General features: G+C 42.2%; 1 protein-coding gene across 2 annotated transcripts in view; it reads right to left on the reverse strand.

Moving 5' to 3' along the window:
- Nucleotides 1–20,650, reverse strand: part of LOC137334981 (coiled-coil domain-containing protein 91-like) — a 120,864-nt gene extending 100,214 nt beyond the window's left edge. For both annotated transcript variants that reach the window (XM_068000072.1, XM_068000071.1), the window contains exons 1-3: nt 20,554–20,650; nt 12,171–12,214; nt 9,397–9,475 (exon numbers count right to left, since the gene is read on the reverse strand). In XM_068000072.1, the coding sequence (XP_067856173.1) occupies nt 9,397–9,475; nt 12,171–12,200 (109 nt within the window). In that variant the 5' untranslated portion in view covers nt 12,201–12,214; nt 20,554–20,650. The remainder of the gene's footprint in view (nt 1–9,396; nt 9,476–12,170; nt 12,215–20,553) is intronic.
- Between the last annotated feature and the right edge of the window lie 6,784 nt (nt 20,651–27,434).

Genomic DNA, 27,434 nt, shown 5'->3' on the forward strand with positions numbered 1-27,434 from the left:
GGTTTAATGCTCACCTCAGGGTCACATAGGACTCCAAGGTTGCAAACTATCTGGTTCAGCCTCAGACAGTGGCCGGTAGTGGGATCGAGTCGGTGACTAGGGAACGGAGTTTGCAGCAGGGACCACAGACAATAGCTTCGGTCTTCCCAATATTTAGTTGGAAGGAAATTTTTGCTCATCCAATACTGGATGTCGGACAAGCAGTGTGACAAATGAGAGATAGTGGAGGGGTCGAGGGAGGTGGTGGTGAGGTAGAGCTGGGTGGCGTCAGCGTATATGTGGAATCTGGCATTGTGTTTTCGGATGATATCGCCGAGGGGCAGCATGTAGACAAGAAATAGTAGGGGGCCAAGGATAGATCCTGGGGGGACTCCAGAGGTAACAGTGCAGGAGCAGGAAGAGAAGCCATTGCAGGTGATTCTTTGGCTATGACTGGACAGGTAAGAATGGAACCAGGTGAGTGCAGTCCCACCCAGCTGGACGACGGAGGAGAATGGTGTGGTCAACCACGTCAAAGGTTGCAGACAGGTCGAGAAGGATGAAGAGGGATAGTTTACCATGGTCACAGTCACATAGGACGTCATTTGTGACTTTGATAGGGGCCCTTTCAGTACCATGGCAGTGGTGGAAACCTGATTGGAGGGATTCAAACATGGAGTTGCAGGAAAGATGGGCACGGATTTGGGAGGCGACAACACGTTCAAGGACTTTGGAGAGGAAAGGGAGGTTGGAGACGGGGCGGTAATTTGCGAGGACAGAGGAGTTAAGGGTGGGTTTTTTGAGGAGGGGGTGATGATAGCAGATTTGAAGGGGAGGGGGACAGTACCTGAGGAAAGGGAACTGTTAACAATATCAGCCATCATGGGGGCCGGGAAGGGAATTTGGGTTAGTTTAGTGGGAATAGGGTCGCGGGAGCAGGAGGTGGGTCTCATGGTCAAGATGAGCTCGGAGAGGGCATGAGGGGAGATAGGACAGAAACTAGAAAAAGAAGCCAAGTTCAGGGCTAGGGCAGGGGGGAACTGTAGGGGGAGTTTATCTTGATGGGCTAGGGGAAGGGAGGGAAGCGGCAGAGGCAGCTGGACAGATAGTCTCAATCTTAGTGACAAACAAGTCCATGAACTCCATGGGAGGTGAGGGTGGAGGGGGCAGGGGTGAGGGGTTTAAGAAGACAGTTTGTAGTGCAGAAGACAAGCCTGTGGTTATCTTTGCATTCCAGGATGATCCTGGAATAGGGAGCAGTTTTGGCAGAGGAGAGCAGACCAATAGTGCTTTATGTGATCCAGCCAGATCTGGCAATGAAGTTGTCCGCCATAAACGCCCAAGTCTTTGTCCCTTGGACTTAAGGGTGCGGAGATGAGGGCCATACCAGTGGGAACAACCAGGGTGAAAGAGAGTAATGGTTTTAATAGGGACAAGGCCATCAAAGAGGGAGGTGAGGGTGTGATTGAGCAGATCAGCAGCTGTAGAAATGTCAAGGTGAATGGAGGGGGAAAGGCTAGACAGTTGCGAATTTTGAAAGTGCCATTGTAAGTGACTTGGGCGAAGAGTTTTTTCCAGGGGTGAACTCAGAAGGAAGTGGGGTTGGGAGGGGGAAGGGGGATGTCGGTGGAGAAGGATACAAGGAAGTGATCAGAGATGGCCTTCTCCGTGATTGACACGATGGGAGTAGAGAGGCCACATGAGATGGCAAGGTCGAGGGGGTGGCCGTGAATATAGGTAGGGGAGTTCCTATGGAGGGAGGGATTAAGGGAGGATTGGAGGGCAGTGAACTCAGAGGAGAGAGAGCACAATGTGTTGAGATGGAGGTTGAAATCATCGAGGACGAGAAGTTCCTCGGTGAGGGAGGAAAGCAGTGAAGATATCTTGGTGAGAAACTTGGCGAGAAACTTGGCGTGGTATTTGGGTGGGTGGTAGAGAATGAGGATTTTAAAGGAGGCGAGAGGGGTAAAACAAGGTGAGATGCTCAAAGGAAGAGAAGGTGCCAGAGGAGTAGGGGGACAGACCAAAGTGTAATTTGGTGTAAGGGCCACACTGTCAATGCAATGGTCTGGGCGGGACAAGTGGTGGAAGATACAGCCAGGCAGGGAGGCTTCATTAAAGGGGAAGGTATCATCACCTGTCACCCATGTTTCCATAAAGGCCACGATGTCAAAGCAATCATCCACAATAAGCTCATGAATGGCAAGGGCCTTGTCCACAAGAGAATGGACATTCTGGAGGGAGATGCAGTGAGGGGCGGTGATAGCTGATCCACTGGCAGAGTCCACAGGATCAGTGCTGGAAGGGGTGAGTGGGACGGGAAGACGATAGCCAAGATTAGTCCCTAGCGGGCACTGAGTGAGAAAGTCGGTGAGAGTAGGATGGGACAGTTGGGATTGCTGCTCATAAAGAGGCGGCAACGAGTGCCTCGATGGGCCCTTCGGAGATTGACAAGAGAGGCCCAGAGGGAAGCTGTAGGCTTATCTAAGAGGGAGTCAAGCCTGGGACGATGGCAGGAGATTTGGAAGGTCGAGAAGTGCTGAAGATTTGGGGTAGGGATTTGGTGGAGCACAATACCCGAGGGGAGAAATGAAAGGTGGCATGGCGACAGGAAAGAGGGGTCTAGGAGGGGTAAAGAGAAAAGAAGAAAAAAGGTGATAAAAGGGGAAATAGAAGCAACGGGCTTGTGTCTGTAAATGGACACAGAAAATCTCAAGTTACAAAGGCATGGTTACATAGCAAGATTGGGATAGACATGTCCTGGTAATAAACAGGGAACAGAGAGGAAACAATAGGAGGGAGCCCAAGGTTAAAGTCAGAGGTCCCGTGGTGGGATAAAGTTGATGTAGGTAGGGTGAAGTCAGCTTGGAGCATCGACGAACTGATGTCCAGGTTCGGAGACAGGTGTGGAGGCCGAGTGAGTCCCGAAGCTATTTGAAAGGTAGAGTATCTGAAGATGCACTGCTAGAGGTATTTCCCTGGGAATGAAGAGCCAGGAGGTGTTCAGAAAAATAGTGGTGAAGTTGGACTACGACCCAGCAGAGTGAATTTCTGGCCAGGTGGAGTGATGAAAGTTATTCTTATCAAGGAATCACTTTGAAATCTCTTCCTTTAAGAAATGATTAAAATTTAGCTTAATATCCAGGCTTGATATAGAATATTGAAGTAAAACAACAGCTCAAATTCTTGGTGTATTGTGTAATATTTTTAATGTAATGCAATCTCTCACCCATTCTCCCTTCCCCCTCCCAAATATCTAGGTCAATCTTTAAAAGTAGTCCACCTTGTACGAGATATTTCAAGTTCAATGTGACTTCTTCTCTTCCACTGAGACCCAAAATTTTAAGTCTTCATACGTGACATGGAGCCTACCAGGTGATGTTAACTAAAGACTCCATCAGCAAGCAGTTCCACAGAACAGTATCCCTTCCTTTCCAAATCTGGAAACTTCAACACTGACTGGGCCTACACCAATAATCTGTCACTGAAGTTTCCAGGTTTAGTGGCCAAGCTGAATGACTCCTTGGCAAGTACAGAGAAATGACATATCTCTATGGAGGGAGTTTGCATTCAATATAAAATGTTTTATGATTATTATACTTACATGGCTGCCATAACTGAGGCACATTAAACACTATCACCTAACTTATGCTGGCCTGATTACCTTTCTGCACAAACAAAACGTTAAGTGCCAATGTACGCTGAACATTCAGTGCTTCAGAGGAAGATGGAGCATCTTATATGCAGCAAGGATAATGAGCATTAAATCTACCAAATGGAGCTAGTGGACTGGCTGAGGAATCAGACTCACACTCACGCCAACAGTGGGAGTTTTCAATGCACAGCAAAACGTATATTTTATTCCAGGCCATTGTTTCAGTTCCAGCTATTCAACTGGAGCCAACACAGTCTCACTCCACGGCCAAGACCTCTCCTCGAGTAATCCTCAATAGAAGTGATGAAATTGGATCAGAAAGTCAGTATTTTATAACTATGATTTTCATACTGAATTGACTACACTGCACAAGCAAATCTGGAACAAAAATTGTAGCACAGTAGAAAGAACTTGTATTTATAGCACCTTACCATGCCCTCAGGATGTCCCAAAACACACAGCAAGGTTCCACAAACAGCAATGGCCGGTTAATTTTTTTGGTAGCATATGTTAATTGAGGAATGTTGGCCAGGACAGCAGAAGAACTTCCTGCTCTTTTTTTAAAAAAATAGCACCATCAAATGTTTTATGTCCAACTGAACCAGCAAATAGGTTTTTAATTTAAGGTCTCAACTGAAAGATGGCACTTCTGACAATTAGCATTCCCTCAGTGTTTCACCGAGGTGTCAGTCTGGATCAAATGTTCAAGTTCTGAAGTGGAGCTTGAACCCAAAACCTTCTGACTCGGGAAGCAAGAGTGCTACCAACTGAGCCAAGTTGACATTTGTGCATCACTTGCCTAAGTTGGGTAGGGGGGGGGGGGAATGAAAGAGTACTTTACATAGTATTTTCATCTCTTTTAAGTGCTGGTGACTCTTGTGGTTCTGCCATAAGATGACATTGTGAAAGATTTTCACCCTAGCCACATCTGTGATGCTACAGAGGGTGAGATCTAGCATAAATTTGGAGAGAGCAAGCAAAAGATACTTTGCAGCCTACCAAATAGGTCAATATCCCGTCACTGGCCAGATATAGACTTTGTAGAATACCAGAACTGCTGACAGCATTGCACAAAGCCAAAATCTGAATTGCCACTCTGCTGCTAACTTTCCCAACTATCTTCATCACCTATCTCCCCCAGCATCACTCAGATGCTACTGTCAAGCCAAGGAGCTGGAAGTTTACAACTCAGCAGAGTCACTTATTGTATTTTACAGCTGGTCATGACACTTATACACTAAGCCAAACTACTATTTAAATTTCACCAGTTTACAAAATACACCTGTTAAACAAATGAAAACTGCCTAATTGGTATATTATACATTTTTAATACTTACTGTAAAAATGAAGTGTTTTCTAATCATTACACTTCTACTGAAACTTGTTTCAAAATATTGGAACATAATAGATCTCCATTCAAACCAGAATTGTTTTAAGCCTAAGCCAATATGTCTGTCTTGGGGTATTTTTTTAATGCAGTAAATATAAATGTTGATATCTACACATTTATTCTAACATTACTAATCCCAGTTTAGGGTCTCCAATTCCTAGTATTATTTGAATGAAAGCAATTGAACTCAGACTGCAAAGCTAATGCAACTAGCAAAGAACCATCATATGGCAGAAAAAATTTCACGATTGCTTGCTAACTGAGCTTAGTGGACTACAGTCTTTAATGAGTGACATTAGAAGACAATAGACACTACTTTCCCCAAGAGCATTGTGATTTCTTGTTTATAAAAGTACATTTAATCCAACAGCACAATAAAACAAGCAATGGACTACAGCTTTTGGCTGTAATCAACAAGCTGCTTGCCACTGGAATTACAGAATTGTTCTGAAGAGAGTAGAGAATTGCAGAGTGAGAAAAGGCACCATGAGGGTGCCAGATCACCACTACAGCCTCTAGCTACGTGCTCACTGTGCAAGTTAAATAGTCTGCTTTCATTTTCATTACCTATGCCTCTCATCAAGTTGAAGATCTGAACCATATCCTCTCAATCTGTTTTCCAATAAAAACAGGTGCAGTTCAGAAAGCATCTCTTCAGAATTTGGAACTCCAAATCTGTAATTATCCTGGTTGTAGTTCTTTCAACTATCTTCAATACATCAATAGCATTCCACACTTAGTATAATCCCCAGGGCATCTGTTTTAATTTTCCTATCACAACTGAAGCCAACATTTGTACATCATATTAGGTATCTGACCTCCCTGCTCTTCTTCGAATAGTGCCATGGGATGTTTTACATCCATCTGAGCAGAAAGGCAGGACATGGGTTCAACTTTTCAGCAACAACTGGTATTTATATAGCACCTTTAACATAAAGAAATGTGCCAACATATTTTACAACTGGCATAAGGAAATAGATGCCGAGTCAGGAAAGGGAGAGATTCTGAGGGGTGATAAAAAGCTTTTCTAAGGATGGAGAGGTAGTGAGGTTTAGGAAGCGAATTCCAAAGCGTAGTACTGAGGCAGCTGAAGTGTCTGCCATCAATGATCGAGTGAAGGAAGAGGGAATGCACAGAAGGCCAGAGCAAGAGAAACAGAGCATTCAGGAGGGGATATAGGGTTGGAGGAAATTGCAGACAAAATGCATAAGGCATGGTGGAATTTACAGATGGGGACAAGGATTATGAATTTAATGCACTACGGGACAGGGAAATCAGTGTAGGTCAGCAAGGACTGGATGATGGGTAAGCAGAATTTAATGTGGCACAGGATATGTGCGGCAAGAGTTTTAGCCAGGTTGGAGGATTGGAAGCCAGGAAAGAATGTGTTACAGTCGTCAAGTCTGAAGGGGACAAATCATGTATAAGATTTTCAGCAGTCTAAGTGCTAAGGTAGAGGTGGATGTGGGCAACACTGCAGAGGTGAAAGTAAGCAGTCTTGGGATAGGATAGGATGTGGAGTTTAGAGCTTAGCACAGCATCAAACTAGTTGCCAAACCTGTGATTGGCCTGCTTCAGCCTAAGACAACAGCCAGCAAGGAGATAGAGTCGGTGGCAAGGCAGTGGATTTTGCAGCAGGGGCTGAAGACAATAGCCTCTGTCTTTCCGATGTTAAGCTGGAGAGAATTGTGACTCATCCAAGACTGGATGTCAGGTAAGCAGGCTGATAGTACAGAGGCAGTAGAGGGGTCAAGGGAAGTGGTGGAAAGGTAGGGCTGGGTATCACCAGCATACATATGAAAGCTGACCCTGTGTATGCAGATGATCTGGGGAGGGAAGAGAAACCACGGCTGGACAGGCTGAAAGAAGGCGCCTCGAACAATTCTGAACTTAAGTATCAAACTAGGTGAAATGTTAAAGTTCTCGAGTACAGCTTGAACCCACAACCTTCTGATTCAGAGGCAAGAGTGTTAAAACTGAGCCAAGCTGGCACTCAAAATGAAAGGAAGAGGAATGAGAAGAATCACAACCCATGGGTTGCTGATACACACATTAGTGGCCCATCATACAGCAGCACTGGAGCAGATTTTCTGTTTGGCCTCTTTGTGCAAGTAATGGAATATAGCACAAGATTATAGTTTTTTAAAAATGGAGAGAAGAAAAATTTCTGGATAAAAAATATTTTTACATGGTAACTTGTGAAGGGCGTGCAATAGAGCTCCATGCTGGAGTAGCAGTGAACAGCAACATGGAGCAAAGGGAAACAGGTTCTATGCCCCATCCTGGATCTCTATTTGCGGCATATAAAGATCAGAATGGGGCATAGAACCCACTTCCCTCTGCTCCATGTTGTTGTTCATTGGCATTCCAACATACAGCTCTGCACACCTTCTGGTTGATGTGCCCAAGGCCAGGATTCCCAGCTAAACATTCTCAACATTCACAGCATAGGTAGGCAACAGTCTTCTCTGAATTTGTAACAATGAACATGTAAAAGTTGTTTTATATAAAAGCAAAGAACATCACTTGACAGCATGTCTGGAATCCATTTAAAAAATGGATAAGGGTTTAGTGCAGAATTCACAGAGCAGATTAGAAAGAGTTATGTTATGGCAAGGTTACCACCGAGCCTCTTTTCATCCTGGCCTGCCCAAAATGTAACTGAAGTTCCTATTATTTTTTAATAGTATACATGTTACTTAAAATTCCAGTAATTTTTTTAAAAAGACTAAACCAAAATTATAGGAATACATATTGAATTATGTTTCCCTACACGACATCTCAAACTCCAGCCTAGCCATATAACTGCACAGGTGCTAACTTCAGGAGTCAAGCCTTGAATACCCCCATTCAAAATTCATACTCGTTTTCCCAATAAGTGATTCAAATCAACTGCCAAAGATCTACATGTTCTATAAAGCTGAAAAGACCGCATGCAACCCTGGGGCATTTTTCACTTGAATTCAATATTGCTGATACTTGATCAAAATATCCTGTTCACTGTTTGTACAAGGTTTACTTTTGGCATATAGCATTACTTAAAAAGAAATCTAACGCCAAGATTGTATGATACCTGTACTTTCAAATGATATACAGTCAGCAGAAAAATACTTGCATTGAAAATAAGCATTCCCTCAGTAATAACTGAAATTATTCCAATACCAACTCTTTCAACCCACAGTATCAACAAAGAGTAGATAAGGGTGATACAGTAGATGTAATATATTTGGATTTTCAAAAGGCCTTCAATAAGGTACCGCATTGTAGACTCATGGCTAAGGTCAGAGCATGTGGAGTCAGGGGGCAGGTAGCAGAATGGATAGCAAGCTGGCTACAAAACAGAAAAGAGAGTAGGGGTTAAGGGTAGCTACTCAGACTGGCAAAAGGTGGGAAGTGGTGTTCCATAGGGATCGGTGCTGGGATCACTGTTGTTTACAATTCACATTAACAATTTGGATTCGGGAATCGGAAGTACAATTTCAAAATTTGCGGACGACACCAAATCAGAGGGTACAGTTAATATAAAGGAAAAATGCGTCAAAATGCAAGAGGACATTAATAAACTGGCAAATGAATTTCAATATAGATAAGTGTGAGGTGTTACATTTTGGTAGGAAGATAAGGAGGCGACATACTTCTTGGACAATAAGTCTAAACGGGATAGAGGAGCAAAGAGATCTATGGGTACAGACACACAAATCACCAAAAAGTAGCGACGCAAGTTAATAAGGCCATAAAAAAAAAGGCAAATCAAGCACTAGGGTTCATTTCCAGAGCTCAGAATTGAAAAGCCAAGAAGTTATGTTAAACTTGGAAGTATTGTGCACAGTTCTGGTCTCTATATTATAGAAACGATATAGAGGCATTGGAGAGGGTGCAAAAAAGATTCACAAGGATGATATCAGAATTTAGAGGATATCCTGATCAGGAAAGGCTGAACGGGCTGGGGCTCTTTTCTCTAGAAGAGCAGGCTGAGAGGTGGTCTGATAGAGGTCTTTACATCTACCCTATCATTATCTTAAAGAAAATGTTTCCACTTGTGAGGAAGTCCAAAACCAGAGGGCATAAATATAAAATAGTCGCTAATAAATCCAATAGGGAATTCAGGAGAAACTTCTTTACCCAAAAAGTGGTAAGAATGTGGAACATGCTACCACAAGGAGTAGTTGAGGCAAATAGCGTAGATGCATTTAAGGGGAAGCTAAATAAGTATATGAGGGAGAAAGGAATAGAAGGGTATCCTAATAGGGTCAGATGAAGTAGGGAGAGAGGAGGCTCGTGCGGAGCATAAACGCTGGCGTAGACCAGTTGAGTCAAATGGCCTGTTTCCACGCTGTAGTTTCGATGTAACGCGATGTAAAGAATTACTTACCTGCAGAAAATGCTGCCCAGGGGATGGCTGGAGAGACTGACTGTGTTCCCGTTTCACCATCTTCAAAGCTCTCTGCTGCCTAAATTTTTTTTTTTAAAAAAGCACAGTTCAATTTGGCAGTACTGACTTATTTCTTAAATATGTTTAATAAAAGAATGAAGAGTCATCAGAATTTGTTCAGAATAAAAAGGCAAATCCAAATGAAAGATGAGAAAGTGTTTGGTTGAAGCTAGCTTGGGGCTGACTTGGAAACCACTTTTTAAAATGTCCATCTGAATGTAGTTAGGCACATTAAATGTTCTGAAGTCATATCTTGATGGGATGTTTCATCCTTGAACACAGTTGCTCATTAAGGAATGAATCCTCTGCCCCAGTGCAAAACTAGCTTCCAAATTGCCCTCCAAGCAGCTGTCAAGAGAAATGGCTTATTCTCCCATGTGGGTAGACACCAAATAAAACAAAAAGCAGCAAGAGTAATTTCACGCATCTACAATAATGTTTTTGTGCTGCACTGCCTTCAAGCTACACATTACACTTCAAAGCTATGAAAACATTCTGTGCTGTGCAGAATAAAAATAATGCCTCCCCTCATGGTTCAGTGGGTAAATTCACTGTGTGGTGTTGCATTGAGCCATACAGACCAGTAAAAATCGCAGTTGCAATCTCCGGTCTGTGCTATGTTAGCGGATCTGAGCCGGGTTGGCTACTACAATTGGCCTGAGTTTTTCAAAGCCTGGGGAGGGGCGGAAAGGAAGAAAAAAAACTGCCAAGAACCCCTGACCGAAGGAACTCTGCTGAATAGTGTGTATGTGGGTGCTTGTCCCCACAGAATACATTAATATTTAAATATTAGACCTAGCCATTGCTAGTCACAGCATATTTTGCACTCACAAAATACCAAGCTGAGTAACGAGAACTAAGATTTGATAATGTTCTCAGCTGTCAATACTAATGTACTTAAGCTAATTATTTACTTCCACTTAAAAAAAAAACTCTTATTCTGAGGCATTGATTGATTTTCTTTTTCAAAACTGAATATGACCACTTTCAATCTGAACAATTTACTCAATAAGTGCCAGGGCCATCCATGTGGGAGAAGAGAATGTACTTTGAGATTAACTTAAGAGCCAATTTATATCTGTTCAAGGGAACTATCAGTCATGTTTTGGGCCTTCAGTGAGTACAATAAATGCTCAGAGGATGCCAGAAGTTTCAACCCTTCTGGCCAGTTGCTAGTACAGTTACATGGGACTCTGTGAAAGATATTTATGTTCACGCCACTCTAGAATGTGCTCTAAGTCCATCCCCATTCCACCCCACAATACACCCAGAGGGGATGATGAAAAAAATGTCCATTTTTTATACTGGGTAATACAGTAGGCTTTGACACATTGCCCTTTCCTCTTTGGGAGCTGGGTTTGAATCCAGACCAGCCTGATGGAATAAAGGGTTCTTCTCTCTGCTGGCTGCAAGAATCCCAATTGAAATTAATTTGGATAGTCTTAACTCAGTTGCTATTGCACAAGGGCCACACTTGTAAAATTGTCTATAATCTAGATATTTGACTGGTCACAAAGTTGCTAGTATGAAAAAAAAATCACACTGGTGCATTAAACGATGGGGTCCAACCACATCACTGTGGCAGTGGAAGAGAGAGTTTTTCTCAGGGCTGTTTTTGAGCTGAAGAGTGCTAATGCCAACACCGCGTGCCAAAAATGGGTTCCATTCCGTAGCACTGACATCCTTTGATTTGATAAGTGCAAAAATAAAATTCAGATCAAGATCAATTAAAAGCATGTCATAAAATATTGCATCCAGAGTCCCTTCTAACATATAAGGACAGCCCATGAGGAGGTGCACGAATACCACTTGGTCCCCTTCACAAGCAGCCCCGTAAGAAAAGGTAGGCACTGTTCAAATCTGCAAGTGTACGAGACACAACTTGGGATTGGCTTGAGGTGGCATATCCAAATAGTTCCTGAATATTTTGAGATTCCTGAAAGAAATTGTAATGAGATCTAAAGGTACATTTAGGCTGCCATTTCTATATCACTTCACAAGTGAAGTGAAACCTTGTGCAGTTGAGGGTTTCATACCAGAGTTCAAACTGATGGGTGGAAGTGTAACTAAGTTTTCTAGGGTTTGAGATTATGTTGAACCTGCATGTGTGTACGAAAAGGACTGCGTATCACATTATTGGAAGCTTGTGCACATCCACACTCAGACCAGCTTTAGAAACATTGAGAAACTCAAATCGATGAATTGAGTCCTTATGACCAGTGCCCACTCAAAAATGAATTCTTCTCGCATCGTAATGTGCAGTATTATTGCACCCTGAAGTATGTATTTCTGAAAAAACAAACAATACAAACAGAAATCCAGTAGTAGATAATCTCAGAAGCAAAACTCAACCCCAATCTCAGAAAATCACCAAATTACTGCATCAATATCATACCTTCCATTCATCATGCCTTGGTAATTAGCCAAAAAGAGGTCCTTCAAATGTTAAAGTAATTCTGTGTACCAGATTTTTTTTCTGGGAACTGCAGTAAGACTGCCAAAATCCAATTCAAACCTTCGTCGCCTTAAGCTAGCTGAGATTTTTATTCCCATCTGTCTGGGCTGAATTTAAAACATGATTCCAAAAACAAACCACAGTATTCTACCACACTGTACCACCCATCATTTGTATGGTACATGTCCAATGCTGAACCTAACAAAAAGACAGAGGCTAAAACTACACATGAACTTATGCTGCACGCTTGAATACATACCTCAAATCCTCCAAATTCATCATCATCCATCCTTCACTGTGTACCTTCAAAGATCAAATAACAGTATCACTTTACATTATGTGTGATAAATGTCTGCAAGAACAATATACTACAATACTCATACAAAAAACACAATACAAATGTCAGAAAACATTTTCCATTGTAGTTTTTTTTAAAACAAATTAGTATGAATTTTCAATGGTGAATCCAGAAGTTTCTCAGCCTTATCCTATAAAATGGTTATAAAATTATGTTTTATGATAGACTAATACCAGACCTCAATCATCTAAAAGTAAAACCATAAGATTTGCCCCTAACATCTTAATAGGTGATGAGTTCAAATCTAAATTAAAAATTCTGAATCTGCAATTTCAGTTTCATTGGCAAGATTACTATATTCCCTTCTCTTTGAATGAACTGCTGCACTGTAGAATGTTTTAAGTTGAACAAGTATTATAAGGAATAAAAACAGAAAATGTTGGAAACATTCAGCAGGTCAGGCAGCATCTGTGGAGAGAGAAACAGAGTTAACGTTTCAGGTCGATGACCTTTCATCAGAACTGAAAGAAGTTAGAGATTTAACAGTTTATAAGCAAATACAGAGCCAGGGAAAGAAGTTGCCGGGGGGGGGGGGGGGGGGTGCTGGTGAGGGGAGAAAAGAACAAAAGAAAAGGTCTGTGATAGAGTGGAGGGCGGGACTCATTAAATGACAAGAGGGATGATGGTGCAAGGCAAAAGAGGGTGGTAATGGGACAAGTAAAGAAACAAAAGATGGGTCTAGAGGAGCTGTAAATGGCAACGGCAGAACCACCACCAGCACTTGCTGTCCGAAAGATGAGGTACTGTTCCTCAAGCTTCACTGGAACGGTGTAGGAGGCCGAGCACAGAGGTCAGAGTGGGAGTGGGATGGAGAATTAAAATGGCAAGCGACCGGAAGTTTAGGGTCACATTTGCGGATTGAATGGAGGTGTTCAGCAAAGCGATCACCCAATCTGCATTTGGTCTCCCCAATGTAGAGACCACATCTTGAGCAGTGAATACAATAGAATAAATTGAAAAAAGTGCCAGTAAATCGCTGTTTCACCTGAAAGGTGTGTTTGGGGTTCTGGACAGTAGGAAGGGAGGGGGTGAAAGGGCAGGTGTTGCATCTCCTGCGCTTGCACGGGAAGGTGCAGTGGGCGTTGGGAGTGATGGAAGAGTGGACCAGGGTGTCGCGGAGAGCAACGGTCCCTTCAGAATGCTAAAAGGGGAGGGGAGGGGAAGATGTGTTTGGTGGTGACATTGCGCTGGAGGTGGCGGAAATGGCAGAGGATGATCCGTTGAACGTGGAGGGGTGGAAGGTGAGGACAAGGGGGTCCCTATCATGGTATTCCAAGATTAACCATCAAATCATCAATGGGATCAATCCACTAGGAGTAAACAGAATTAGTAATAACTTTTGAAAAAATGAAAGGCTTTTAAATCCTATAACATAATAAAACACATCATCTTTTATTTTCATAAAGTTTCCCATTAGTATTTTGGCTGTGCAATTTGCTTTTAAAAACAGTAGTCAAAACATTAGGACGGCAGTCTGAAGCATTTATAGCAAGTTGAGAATTACAGGTCACACAGCTATGCTTGACAATGAAGAGAAACATCACAGCCAAGCCCAACCCTGTTGTCACAGTTTCCAGCAGGTACCTCTGGAATGGAAACCCTGGTTGATTTGCCCCATCACCCCAGCCTAAGAGAAGGAAAAAAACAAAAATCAATTTTAAAAAAGTTTTTTTTAAAAAAAGTAATACTAAACAGAATGGAATCTGAATGGGGCTGGATGTATGAACAAGGCAAGAATAGTTCTCATTGCTCCTTTTGCTAGCTGCAATTGCCCAGAAACTGCACACTTCAGCAAGCATTCTTAAATGAAGTTCCTGTGTTTGAGTTAGGAGGTGGTGCAAACACGTCATAGACCGCTGTCTTACAGAAAAGTCACAAACATCATATCCAACATTAACCTGGTGTCAATTTTTGTCTGATTGCGCTCCTGTGAAGCATTTTGGGATGTTTTACTATGTTAAAGGCACTATATAAATGAAAGTTGTTGTTATTGTCAGCTGAGTCTAACTAAGGTTTATAGAAGTATCCTGAGTATTTGATGTGTCCAATGTGGTTGTCAACAATTTTTAGACAAAAGTGAATGATAAATTGTCAATGACCTTTAGTTGTTCAGTCAGTTCTAGGATTATAACAAACACTGACTACCATTAAGTAACTGACATCAGCAGCTATGGTCATCATAATAGATTACCATCACCATCAATAAAACTGTGGTTATTAGAGTGGTTTTAGGTTTATAAATTTAGAGGTGTATAAAATCACATTGCCTGTAGTTCAGCATTTTAGTATAAAACTATTGGCATACACTGCAGAACTGACTAACTATGTAATTATATATTTCTGTAACTCACCAACTACTTACACTTATACCACCTTTAACAAAGCACTTCACATAAGTGGGAAATAACCAGAGACCAAGAAATGGAAGATCAAGGGTTGTAGCCAAAAGCAAAATTGAAGAGGTAGGTTTTAAGGAGACTTTTGACAGGGGGAAGAGGTAGCAAGGCAAAGGAGCTTAAGTAGAATGTTCCAGAATGTGGTGCTGAAACAACTGAAAGCTCTGTAACAAAAAAGTGGAGCAAAGAGAAGTGTCGAATGCATAAGAGGCCAGAATCAGAAGATCAGAGGGCATGTAGAGGAACAAGGGGTTGAATGTGGTTGTAGAGATAGGGGGGGGGGGGGGGGGGGGGGGTGAAGCCAAAGAGGGATTTGTAGGGAAGGACCAGGATTTTGACACTAATGTGTGGGCACATAGGGAATTAGCAAAGGTTGGCAAACACAGGGGTAATAGAGTAACAAGGTAACAGTTCTTAGAGTGGGATAAGGTACTGACAGCAGAGTTTTGTTAAAAAGTTTAAATTTGTAGAGGGTAAAACCCAGGAGACCTGCAAGGGGAGCACTGAAGTAATTAAGTGTGGAAGTGATAAAGACATGGATGAGTATTTGAGCAGCAAAGTGGGCGAGGTAGGGCGGAGACGTGTGATGTTACAGTGGCAGTCACGGAATCAAGAGTGGTGACAGAAAGGTAACATTGGGTGCCATCAGCTTGCCTATATAAAAGATTGCTAAGGGACAACATATAGACAAGGAAAAGAAGGGGACCAAAGATGTAGCCTCAGGGCACACATGATGTTACTGAATGGAGGTAGGATAAAAAGCCATCACAGGATATGTACTGACTGCATTGGGACAGGTAGGAGTGTAACCATGTTAAGGCAGTGGTACTGAGGTAGATCACAGTGCAAAAGGATGGAGTGGTTGACTGCGCTAAATGCGGCAGAGGTCAAAAGAGACAAGAAGGGACAACACGCCGTGATAAAAGTCACAAAGGAGGTCACTGGTGTCAACTTAGTAGTTTCCCTTTAAATCCCTCAAACTGCTGTCCTGGTTATAAAGACTAAAAAAAGGTCACTGCAGCAAAGTTGCTGTCACCTTCAGACAAAGGTCTCATCACCATGTAAAGAAAAATGTAGAACAAAGTGCAGTTTTGGGCTTTTCCCGATAATTCATACCTAATGGCATTATCATTATAGCCAGTTTTTCCATGCAAGCCCAGACCAGAGCTGTAGTAAGGACCTAATTTATGGTTAGCCAATCTGTATCTCACAAACTGCATACGGCTCTTTTGTGGTTGAAGTGTGGTTTTTCGATTATTTTGCTTGACAGCCTTGCACATGCACTCAGTGCTGATGTGAGGTGCAGAATAACAAAGGCATAGTAGCCATCCTTGCTTCCATGTAGACCTGGCTAATCTATATAGTTGAATAAACTGCAATATATTAAATGCTTACTGCAAGCTGTGAAATAGAAATAGTGCTATCCTTAGCTATGTCGCAACAGTCTGAGCAAGATATGGATCGTAAACTGGAGTTTCATCTTTACTTTTTATGAACAACCTTTTTTTAGGAAACAGAATTTATACTGCATTTTTAAATTTCCAACATTGCTTGTGGCCTTCTTGATTTCAGCATGAACTGATTGTAGCAACATGAGGAACTCTTTGTAAAATTGTTCTTTCAAGTTGACTATTTTCTGGGGTGGATAGTTAATGAAGAAAACTTTTTATAACATCCAACTTTAGCATTCAATAGTAATTTTCAACTATAATGTTCAATAATGATTTCAGCATTAGGTTCTGCTTTCTAGGTTGAATTCAAACACCCAAGGTTCACCAAAGTGCTGGCAGACATTGGTGGTTCTTTTTTCATTCATATGCTTTGCTGAATTATCTGACTACATTTTTGGACTATACCATTTTGGGATTTATACCTATTTGGCCTATAAGGGATCCTGTTTTGATTTATGCTATGATATTGACACTATTAATATTAACTTAGATTCATCTTATAAAGGGTTAATCTTTAAGACTGCAGCATTCTTTTTTGCTTTCACACTAAAATGTTGGTGGGTGGTTGGAAATGCTAGTGAGCTTTCTGAAAAGGAAATGCGATATCCATTAAAACTACTTCTGCACTGAAGCAATGGGAAGTCATAGGGCACATCCCAGAGCAGTTTGTATCCTGCTGCTAGAATAGGTTTTGATTTAATACACCTGAATGGACAATACTGGTGCCACATGCTTCCACGTCAAGGGAGCAATTTTTCATTCAAGTCACTAACTTTGACAACTCAGGAGCTCAATTGTGTGTCACAAAGTTGAGGGAGGGGGTCCACAGGCTGCCTTTGTCTTTCCCTCTGGAGAAGATGTCTGAAAAAATCAGATACAGAGAAATGCCACTCTCTAGGCAGTGAGAGTGGGTCAGTCAGAAACAGACACAGATACACAGGCTCAGGTATGAGTGAACCCATACTGCTTGTGTCCAAAAGTTAGTGCCAATTAATTCAGGGGCAGTTAACTTGTAAGCAAGTTTTGACCACAACAGGGGAAGGTTTATGCATCCTTATTTTAGTGATAGGAAATTGAATAGGTAAACTGTATCCTGTTCATTCATGTATTCTATGCAAAATAAATCAGTTTGTTGGTTTACAATCAACTTTATCTCACTAGAATGCCTTTCAATCCAGGGGAGAGAGGAAGGAGGGAGCAGGAGAGAAAAAGGAGCAGGAAAGAAAAAAGGAAAGGGAGAGGTAAGTCAGGATTTAAAGAAAATTGCTGGAGGCAAAATGTGAATAGCCACATAAGAACATAAGAAATAGGAGCAGGAGTAGGCCAATCGGCCCCTCGAGCCTGCTCCGCCATTCAATAAGATCATGGCTGATCTGATCCTAACCTCAAATGTAAATTCATGTCCAATTTCCTGCCCGCTCCCCGTAACCACTAATTCCCTTTACTTCTAGGAAATTGTCTATTTCTGTTTTAAATTTATTTAATGATGTAGCTTCCACAGCTTCCTGGGGCAGCAAATTCCACAGACCTACCACCCTCTGAGTGAAGAAGTTTCTCCTCATCTCAGTTTTGAAAGAGCAGCCCCTTATTCTAAGATTATGCCCCCTCATTCTAGTTTCACCCATCCTTGGGAACATCTTTACCGCATCCACCCGATCAAGCCCCTTCACAATCTTATATGTTTCAATAAGATCGCCTCTCATTCTTCTGAACTCCAATGAGTAGAGTCCCAATCTACTCAACCTCTCCTCATATGTCCACCCCCTCATCCCCGGGATTAACCGAGTGAACCTTCTTTGTACTGCCTCGAGAGCAAGTATGTCTTTTCTTAAGTATGGACACCAAAACTGTATGCAGTATTCCAGGTGCGGTCTCACCAATACCTTATATAACTGCAGCAATACCTCCCTGTTTTTATATTCTATCCCCTGAGCAATAAAAGCCAACATTCCGTTGGCCTTCTTGATCACCTGCTGCACCTGCATACTAACTTTTTGATCTTCTTGCACTAGGACCCCAGATCCCTTTGTACTGCAGTACTTTCCAGTTTCTCACCTTTAAGATAATAACTTGCTCTCTGATTTTTCCTGCCAAAGTGCATAACCTCACATTTTCCAATATTGTATTGCATCTGCCAAATCTCCACCCACTCACCCAGCCTGTCTATATCCCCCTGTAGGCTTTTTATGTCCTCCTCACTCTCCACTTTCCCTCCCATCTCTGTATCATCTGCAAACTTTGATACATTACACTCGGTCCCCTCCTGCAAATCGTTAATATAGATTGTAAAGAGTTGGGGACCCAGCACCGACCCCTGCGGAACACCACTGGCTACTGGTTGCCAGTCCGAGAATGAACCGTTTATCCCAACTCTCTGCTTCCTGTTAGATAACCAATCCTCCACCTATGCCAGAATATTACCCCCAATCCAGTGATTCTTTATCTTGAGCAATAATCTTTTATGTGGCACCTTGTCGAATGCCTTCTGGAAGTCTAAATACACTACGTCCACTGGTTCCCCTTTATCCACCCTGTACGTTATGTCCTCAAAGAACTCAAGCAAATTTGTCAGACATGACTTCCCCTTCGTAAAGCTATGCTGACTTTGTCCTATCCTGATGGGCCTTATGGTATAGTTAGTGAAAATATCAGCGAGCATAACATTTTAGTACATTTAAAACATGTGGCTGTGTCAGTAAGAATTTTTTCCAGCTCCTGAGCTTTGAAAATTTGGCTAACTTGGTCTATTCATTATTGAATATTTACTCATGAAGTTTCCCACCCACCCACATTCTCCATCTAGCCCTTGTTGCCTCTGCTCACTTCCTCAATCTACCTGGTTTTTGCTCCCCATTCCCAGGATTTATCACTGCTCCCTCTGTAGTGGGAAAGCAGATATAATTGTGCAATGCAAACCAAAAGGTCCCAGGTTCAATTTCAGGTCTATGTTGAGTTAGGTGCTATCAACCAAGGAACAAAGCAGTTAGAACACTATAGTTGGCCCTGGCTCTCCTAGGCTGGACAGGGGAAATTGTCCAGCTCCTAATCACTGACTCAGGACCTCTGCTGAAAAGTGCACATGTAAATGTTGGGTGATACCAGAATTGAGCTTGGCTGCCATAACCCTGTGGTCAAATAGCCCACCAACAATCATTTGGCTCAAGTTAAGAATGCCCACTTGGGCAGAAGGGAACTGCTGTCCATGTATACAGTCTCCAGCAGAGATTGAATCAGGTCTGAAAAACTACCAAAAAAAGCAACCAATCTATAGAGACAGAGAAATTTACAACACGGGAGATAGCCATTTGGCCTATCATGTCTGTCAAAGCTCTTTGCTTGAGTAATCCAAAACCAATCTCCTTGTCCTACACTTTCCCCAAATCCCTTTAGCCCTGTGCTTCAAATATTTATCCAACTTTCCTTTAACAGATGTAATGGCCTGGAAGGACAAAAGAAAGAACTTGCATTTATAAAACACCTTTGACAACCTCAGGACATTTTATAGCCAACAAAGTACTTTTGAAGTGTACCCATTGTTGTAATGTAGGAAATGCAGCAGCCAATTTGCACACAGCAAAGTACCACAAAACAATAATGTGATAATGACCAGATAATCTCTTAGTGATGCTGGTTGAGGGATAAAATATTGGCCATGTTACCAGGGAGACCTCCCCTGGTTCAACAACCCTCTCTCAGCTTTTATAAATACAATTTAAAAAGACTCTTAACTAATATTACATTACACTGGTGATAGCCCTTTTCACTTATGCTGCCATAGCCCTGCATCTTGGCAAGGTTGTTACTGGAAAGCAGCCGAACTGGATCCCAAAACTAGCTAGACAGGATAGGTGCAGGGCACGAGCATGCGAACACGAGACAGATGCAAGAGGATATGTATATTAATATTAATATTTAAAGAAGTAGCCTAAATGATAGCCATAGCCTTTAGTTCCAGGAAGCGGAAACGTTTTAAAACAGAAATGAGAAGTAGAATGGATCACCTGACAACGTACGTTACAGAAAAACATGAACTCCACTTTAAAACACTCCTACACAGATAGTTACTACAGAGACAGGAGCAATTACAAACTGAAAATAACTAAATCACATCACCTAATAATAATGTTATTCAGGTTTACTGCCCTGATTCTTCCGCTTCATTTTAATTAATGTCATTTTCAACAAAATAAAGGAAAACCTCGAGTGGAGGCAGACATTTGGATGAAGTGCGTGAATCCTAAAGTGAAATACAACCTCCCAGGGCCTAGATTTATTCTGAAGCCAAAGCTAATCGACCAATCCTAGACACGACTCCAGGCGGTCTCACTTTTCCTGCACGCAGTTAGTGCTGACAACAGAGAGCGACTGGAGAGACGGCGCTGCTGCCTGATCAGCGGCGAGGGTGAACCGGGGGGGGGGCGGACTGCTGCTGCTCACCTGTGTCGCTCCTGCACCTGCTCAATCCCCGCCAGCAGCCTCCTTCTACCTGGTTGTGATGGCACCAAGCTCGCGCCCTCCTACCCGGAAGCGTTTGCCAGCTATCACTGTTTGCAGCATACACGTGGCCGGCTCTTTGTGGATACTTGCATTCACTTGTTTATTTTTCAACAGACACGATAAGAAAACGAAAACAAACACATGCGAACAACCCAAATTAATCCGTTCTCCAAATGTTCAAGGAATGATACTGTTTATAGAACTGCCACCTTCAGCCAAGTTCAAAAACCGACAAGGGCAGGATATAGATCGTGGCTTGAGTTTTCATGTTTGCTTTACTGACGAAAATGAATTGAAAACTTTTCATAACCCTGATAACTAAACAAAAAACAGATCTTTGGTTCCAGGTTTACATATTAGAATTTTGTGTATAATCCATTCAAAACCAAATGAGTGACAAACCTAGGTACAAAACAAAGCTCGAACATAGACAAAATATTACTAGGATGAAGTTTCGGGCAATTGCTCAAGATACCCAAATCCACGATGAATTCTGAGGCTGTCTTAGGGGGCTTCACAGGTTGGGGACTAGATGATCCCATATATAAACTACCTGAGCCATATCTGGGACTCTGAGATGTATTAGTTCCTTTTCTTTCGTTGCATTAAAACTTTATCAGCAGCCTCTGCACCGGCAACCTCTCCTTACTGGCCAAACTCATCCCACTCTTCACATCTTTTTTCATGTAGTGACTGGTGAATCTATTCTTTAGTGTCTTGCCTCTGTACTGATGTGATTGATGGGTTTCTGACAAGACAACTTGAGGGAGCAGAAGCAGATGGAAATAAGCTGTTTACATGGCTCACAAGCATGAGCAGTCATTTATATCCTCAACTGTACTTGCACTAAAGGAACATCAGTTGTTAGAGGCACTTTATCCTCTTTGATGCAACATGTACTAGCAAACCAAGTTATGAGTTAAATGTCTGTATATTAAAGGGTGCAAATGATATTCAGCAGTATGACAATGAATGGGTGATTGTTCAGAAACTTAAGAGTTGAAAAATCTGTCTTGTGCAAAAGGGGTGGGGGGCTGTGTCATGTTCCAGGCACTAACCACATCCCACCAGTTTGAAAAACATCCATCTACTCCAATTCTCTCATTTCTGTCCTTTAGCCATCTCTCTATCCATGCAGCCAAATCTCTTTAATGGGACCTTATCAAACGCCTTCTGAAAATCCATATATACATCAACAATAACAACTTGCATTTATATAGCGCCTTTAACATAGTAAAACATCCCAAGCCGCTTCACAGGAGTGTTATCAAACAAAATTTGGCACCGAGCCACATAAGGGGATATTAAGACAGATGACCAAAAGCCTACGGTCAAAGAGGTAGGTTTTAAGGAGCGTCTTAAAGGAGGAGAGAGAGGTAGAGAGATGGAGAGCTTAGGGCCGAGGGAACTGAAGACATGACCGCCAATGATGGAACAGGTCCCTCCTGCCCCAGAATTAGTCTCAGTGTCCCAGGAATCTGAAGCCCTCCCTCCTGCACCACTTCTCCAGCCACACAGTCACCTGCACTATCTTCCTGTTGCTGTACTCACCTTACGCAGCACTGGGAATAATCCAGAGCTTTAATCCTTTTCCTAGCTCCTGAAACTCTGTCTAAAGGACCTCAACCCTTTTCCTACCTATATAATTGGTTCCGACATGGACCACGACTTCTGGCTATTCCCATTCCCCTCGCAGAATGTTTTTTTTTATTCGTTCATGGGATGTGGGCGTTGCTGGCGAGGCCAGCATTCATTGCCTATCCCTAATTGCCCTTGAGAAGGTGGTGGTGAGCCGCCTTCTTGAACCGCTGCAGTCCCTGTGGTGAAGGTTCTCCCACAGTGCTGTTAGGAAGGGATTTCCAGGATTTTGACCCAGCGACGATGAAGGACTGGCGATATATTTTCAAGTCCTGCACCTGTTCAGTGATATCCTTAACCCTGGCACCAGGGAGGCATCACATCATTTGGGACTCACATCTGTGGTTGCAGAAATGCCTGTAGACCGCAGACGTGAGTCCCATATGTTGTGATGCCTCCCTGAAGGTAGTGCAGTTGATGTTGTATATATGGACTTTCGAAAGGCATTTGATAAAGTACCACATACAGACTAATTCAGAAAATAGAAGCACATGGGATTAAAGGGATGGTGGTAGAGAGTAGTGGTGAATGGATGTTTTTCTGACTGGAGAGAAGTTTGCAGTGGGATCCCCCAGGGGTTGGTATTAGGACCACTGCTGTTCTTGTTCTATATAAATGACCTGGACTTGGGTATTGGGAGTACAATTTCGAAGGTTGTGGATGATACAAAACTCGGCAACGTAGTAAATGTTGAGCAGGATAGTAGCAGACTTCAGGAGGACATAGACAGACTGGTGAAATGGGCAGACACGTGGCAGATGCAGTTTAATGTGGATAAGTGTGAAGTGATGCACTTTGGGAGTAACAACATGGAGAGGCAGTATAATCTAAATGGTACTATTTTGAGGGGGGTGCAAGAGCAAAGGGACCTCGGGGTGCATATTCACAAATCTTTGAAGGTGGCAGGACAAGTTGATAAGGCAGTTAAGAAAGCGTATGGGAGACTTGGCTTTGTAAATAGGGGCATTGAATACAAAAGGAAGGAAGTCATGCTAAGTCCTTACAAATCACTGGTTAGGCCTCAGCTGGAGTATTGTACACAATTCTGGGCACCACAGTTTAGGAAGGATGTCAAGGCCTTGGAGAGAGTACAGAGGAGGTTTACCAGGATGATACAAGAGATGAGGAACTTCAGTTATGTGGAGAGATTGGAGAAGCTGGGATTGTTCTCCTTAGAACCAAGAAGGTTAAGGGGAGACCTAATAGAGGTATTCAAAATAATGAAGGGTTTTGATAGATCAAATAGGGATAAACTATTTCCTCTGGCAAATAGATCAGTAACCAGAGGTCATAGATTTAAAATAATTGGCAAAGAACTAGAGGGGAAAGGAGGAGAAATTTTTTCACACAGAGAGTTGTTAAGATCTGGAACGCACTACCTGAAAGGGTGGTGGAATCAGATTCCATAGGAACTTTCAAAAGGCAATTGAACATGTACTTGAAGAGGACTAATTTGCAGGGTTATGGGGAAAAAGCTGGGGTGGGACTAAATTGGACTGTTCTTTCAAAGAGCCGGCAAAGGCGAGGGGCTGAATGGCTTCCTTCTGTGCTGTAATATTCAATGATTCTATGAGGCATTGCTGGGCTGGGAGCCAATATAGGTCAGTGAGCACAGGGTGAATGGGTGAATGAGACTTGCTGCAAGTTAGGATAAGGCAGCAGAGATTTGGATGAGTTCAAGTTTACGGAGGGAACATCCACCATATTTCCTTTAGCTATACATTCTGTGATTTCCTAAAAAATTTCTATTAATTTACACAAGCACAACCTGCCCTTTAAAAATTAATTGCCCTTGATCAGTCCATGACTTCCTAATTGTTCAGTAATTTCACCCTGTATTATGCACTGTAGAAATTTACCCACAACCAAAGTTAAACTAACTGGCCTATAATTTCCTGGCTTATTATTTTACTCTTTCTTGAACAATCATAGAAAGGTTACAGCACGGAAGGAGGCCATTTGACCCATCGAGTTCGCGCCAGCATTATGCAAAAGTAATCCAGCTAATCCCACTCCCACGCCCTTTCCCCATAGCCCTGCAATTTTTTTCCTTTCAAGTACTTATCCACTTCCCTTTTGAAGGCCATGATTGAATCTGCCTCCACCACCCTCTCAGGCAATGCATTCCAGATCCTAACCACTCGCTGTGTAAAAAAGTTTTTCCTCATGTCACCTTTGGTTCTTTTGCCAATCACCTTAAATCTATGTCCTCTGGTCCTTGACCCTTCTGCCAATGGGAACAGTTTCTCTCTATCTACTCTGTCTAGACCCTTCATGATTTTGAATACCTCTATCAAATCTCCTCGCAACCATCTCAGTTACAAGGAGAACAACCCCAGCTTCTCCAGTCTATCCACGTAACTAAAGTCCCTCATCCCTGGAATCATCCTACTAAATCTCTTCAGCACCCTTTCTAAGGCCTTCACATCTTTTCTGAAGTGTGGTGCCCCACATTTTCCATCCTCGAGTTCTTGGCCACAATTCCCATTTCCAAAGTTTTTGGAAAATTATGGTTAGTGCCTCGGCTATCACCTCCCAATCTCCCTCAGTATTCTGGGATCTGTATTATCTGTGTCTAGTGACTTTTCTGTCTTCAATTGCATTAATTTTTTTAATCAGTTTCCCTTTGAATGATTATCTTCAGCAGTGGCTGTTCCTCATCTTCCTGGTATTCCTATAGTCCCACTTTCAACTTCCTCTGTGAAAAGTGAGACAAAATACTTATCAAGCACATTTGCCATTCTTTCTGCCTCATGTGCAGAATGGACTCCTTAAGCTTTAAGTGGTCCCATCCCTTCTTTAACTATTCTTTTACTTCTGATGTACTTATAACAGCTGTTTCTGTTTACCTTGATGTTAACCACCAGTCCTTCATCATACCCTCTCTTAGCCTTCCTAATGTCCTTTTTTGCTTCCGTTCCATACTTTTAATAATTCATACAGTTTTCATCTGTACTGTCCCACTTTTACTTACCATATGGCAAATTTATAAACCTTATTTTTGCTCTAATCTCTCTATTTATCCATGGAACCCCAGTATTTAATGCACACATTTTAGTCCAACTCAGAATGTATTTAACCTGTACCCTATCACTCTTTTATTTAGATGCATCCCACTGCTGGCCAGGTGTTTGATTTGCCATTTTTTCAAAGCAATCAATTTGGGCTAGGATCTCTTTCATTCCACTGAAATTCTTCCCCTTCTCTGGAGGCCCACTTGCGCCCTTCTTAAGGTCAGTATGCTTCATCTCTCTCGATGTACTGACCTTGAGTCTTATGCTGGATCCCTTTGAGTCCAGGCAAGCAGGAACTCCCAGCATAGGGGGTTTTAGCCTCCTGCTCCACTTATCGGCATCATTGGTTTTATAAGGTGCAGACTGAGGTTCCATCCTTACTGAGCTAACAAAAAACTCCCAGAGATCCAGTATATCTGGGTTCCTGCCTGTTTCTGCAACATTTGGTCGGACTCATGCTGGAGTTCAGCGGACTCATGAGGAAATTCGAGGCCCATGAATTGAAAGCTGCTAGTTTTCTGGGGACATCTCTATGTTTGTTTTATGCATTTTGCAATGTACCAGTTTTTCCCTGAATTTTGTGTGCATGTGCTCAACAGGTATAGAATACTTTCTCATTTCAGGCACCAACGGTGACTCCTAGGTCTGGTACAGCAATGTCAGCTACAGAGCAAAGTTCTTCTCTACTCTGTTTCACCAAAATGCCATTGCTACAAGCTCAACCTCACTGCACCAGCTGTTTCCGAGCCAGCCAAGAATTCCAACAACCACTTTGGTGGCCTCTTAGAATTTAGAAACCATCTTGTACAAGCCTACATCCAGTAATAACTTGATTGAGGCTAGCCACACTTAATTCACTTAAAACTCTTAAATCATCATCAAAAGTAGATTTTGATCCCATCTGTCTAGGCTGGACTTGAACCCAGATGCCAGAGGTGAAAGTATAATGTGTGCTAACTCACTGTGCAATCCAGTTCCCTTCCCCCTGTGCCCCAGTTTTATTATCACTACTACTTGATACCAAGCGAAAATTAATTACATCCACTTTTTCAATTCCCTGTTGATTGCCAGATTTCCTTTCTTTCCTTCCCTCATTCTATGCAGTTTGCTTTGCCTATGAAATGCAAGAATCCAATTCTGGCAAATCAAACAAGTACAGTTGATCACATCTGCTCCTCTCGGTTTATTGCCAGGATTTTTAAAAAAAATTTATTTTGTGCTGCATGGGTGCCAACAAACATGAAACATTGGTAGAGCAAGATCAAGGTACTATGATACCCGAAGGGCAAGTGACGCAGGCGCCCAGTGCATAGCGAGGATTTGTTCTAAAGAAATGGCCTGAGGAATTGCAATCTGCTGCATAACAATGATTAATATTTTTAAAATATTAAAAATTGCACAGATTAAATTGGGAGAGATTCTTTCCTCTCTACTCTCTTCTCTCTTCTCTCCCCAAGGGTTCCTTGCCTTTATTTTTAGGATCCAAAAATAAGCTGCCAGTATGTTGGGAAACAGCCGAATAAAATCAGGATCAGTGACAAAGTAATGATGAAAGAAAGTAAACACATAAAAGTAATAAAATTATTCTATAAGACAAATGCATTTGCTTGAAAACTAGCAATGGATGCTGTTACTGAGGCACAGGTCTGAGAGGTTCTAGGTTTTTGATAGATTTAAACACTGCCAAAGTAAGAAGGGACTGTGTCCTATTGGTGAAAAATTGGAAGGTTGACCAGAAAAGGAACAATCAATCTCCTCCCACAGATTAATTTATCTTCACTGATTTCACTCTGGCCTGAAGTATTCTGTCAGTCAAAAATGAGAACTTGTGCAATGTAAAGACAGCTGCGAAAGCAGCTCCGAATCACAGGGGGTGAAATTTGACTTCAGCAGTAGCGCAAAATGGGGAATAATTAATCAGCAGTCCATTTAACACCCCAGTCAAAGGAAAAGATAATCGGATAGGGTGTGAAACGGGGTGCAGATTCACTATCACATATTTTGTGCTACCACCGAAGTCGAATTTCACCCCCATTTTCTTTTGAGTTAAGTGGAGACCAGATTTGTCTGGTTACGATTGACATCTGACCCACTAGAAAAATCAAGTCTGCACAAATCACTGTACTGGAGGTGAATTACAGCTTCAAAATTACGATTGGGAGAACAGTT

Source organism: Heptranchias perlo, chromosome 18 (genome assembly GCF_035084215.1).
Source record: "Heptranchias perlo isolate sHepPer1 chromosome 18, sHepPer1.hap1, whole genome shotgun sequence".
In the NCBI taxonomy this organism is placed as follows: domain Eukaryota; kingdom Metazoa; phylum Chordata; class Chondrichthyes; order Hexanchiformes; family Hexanchidae; genus Heptranchias; species Heptranchias perlo.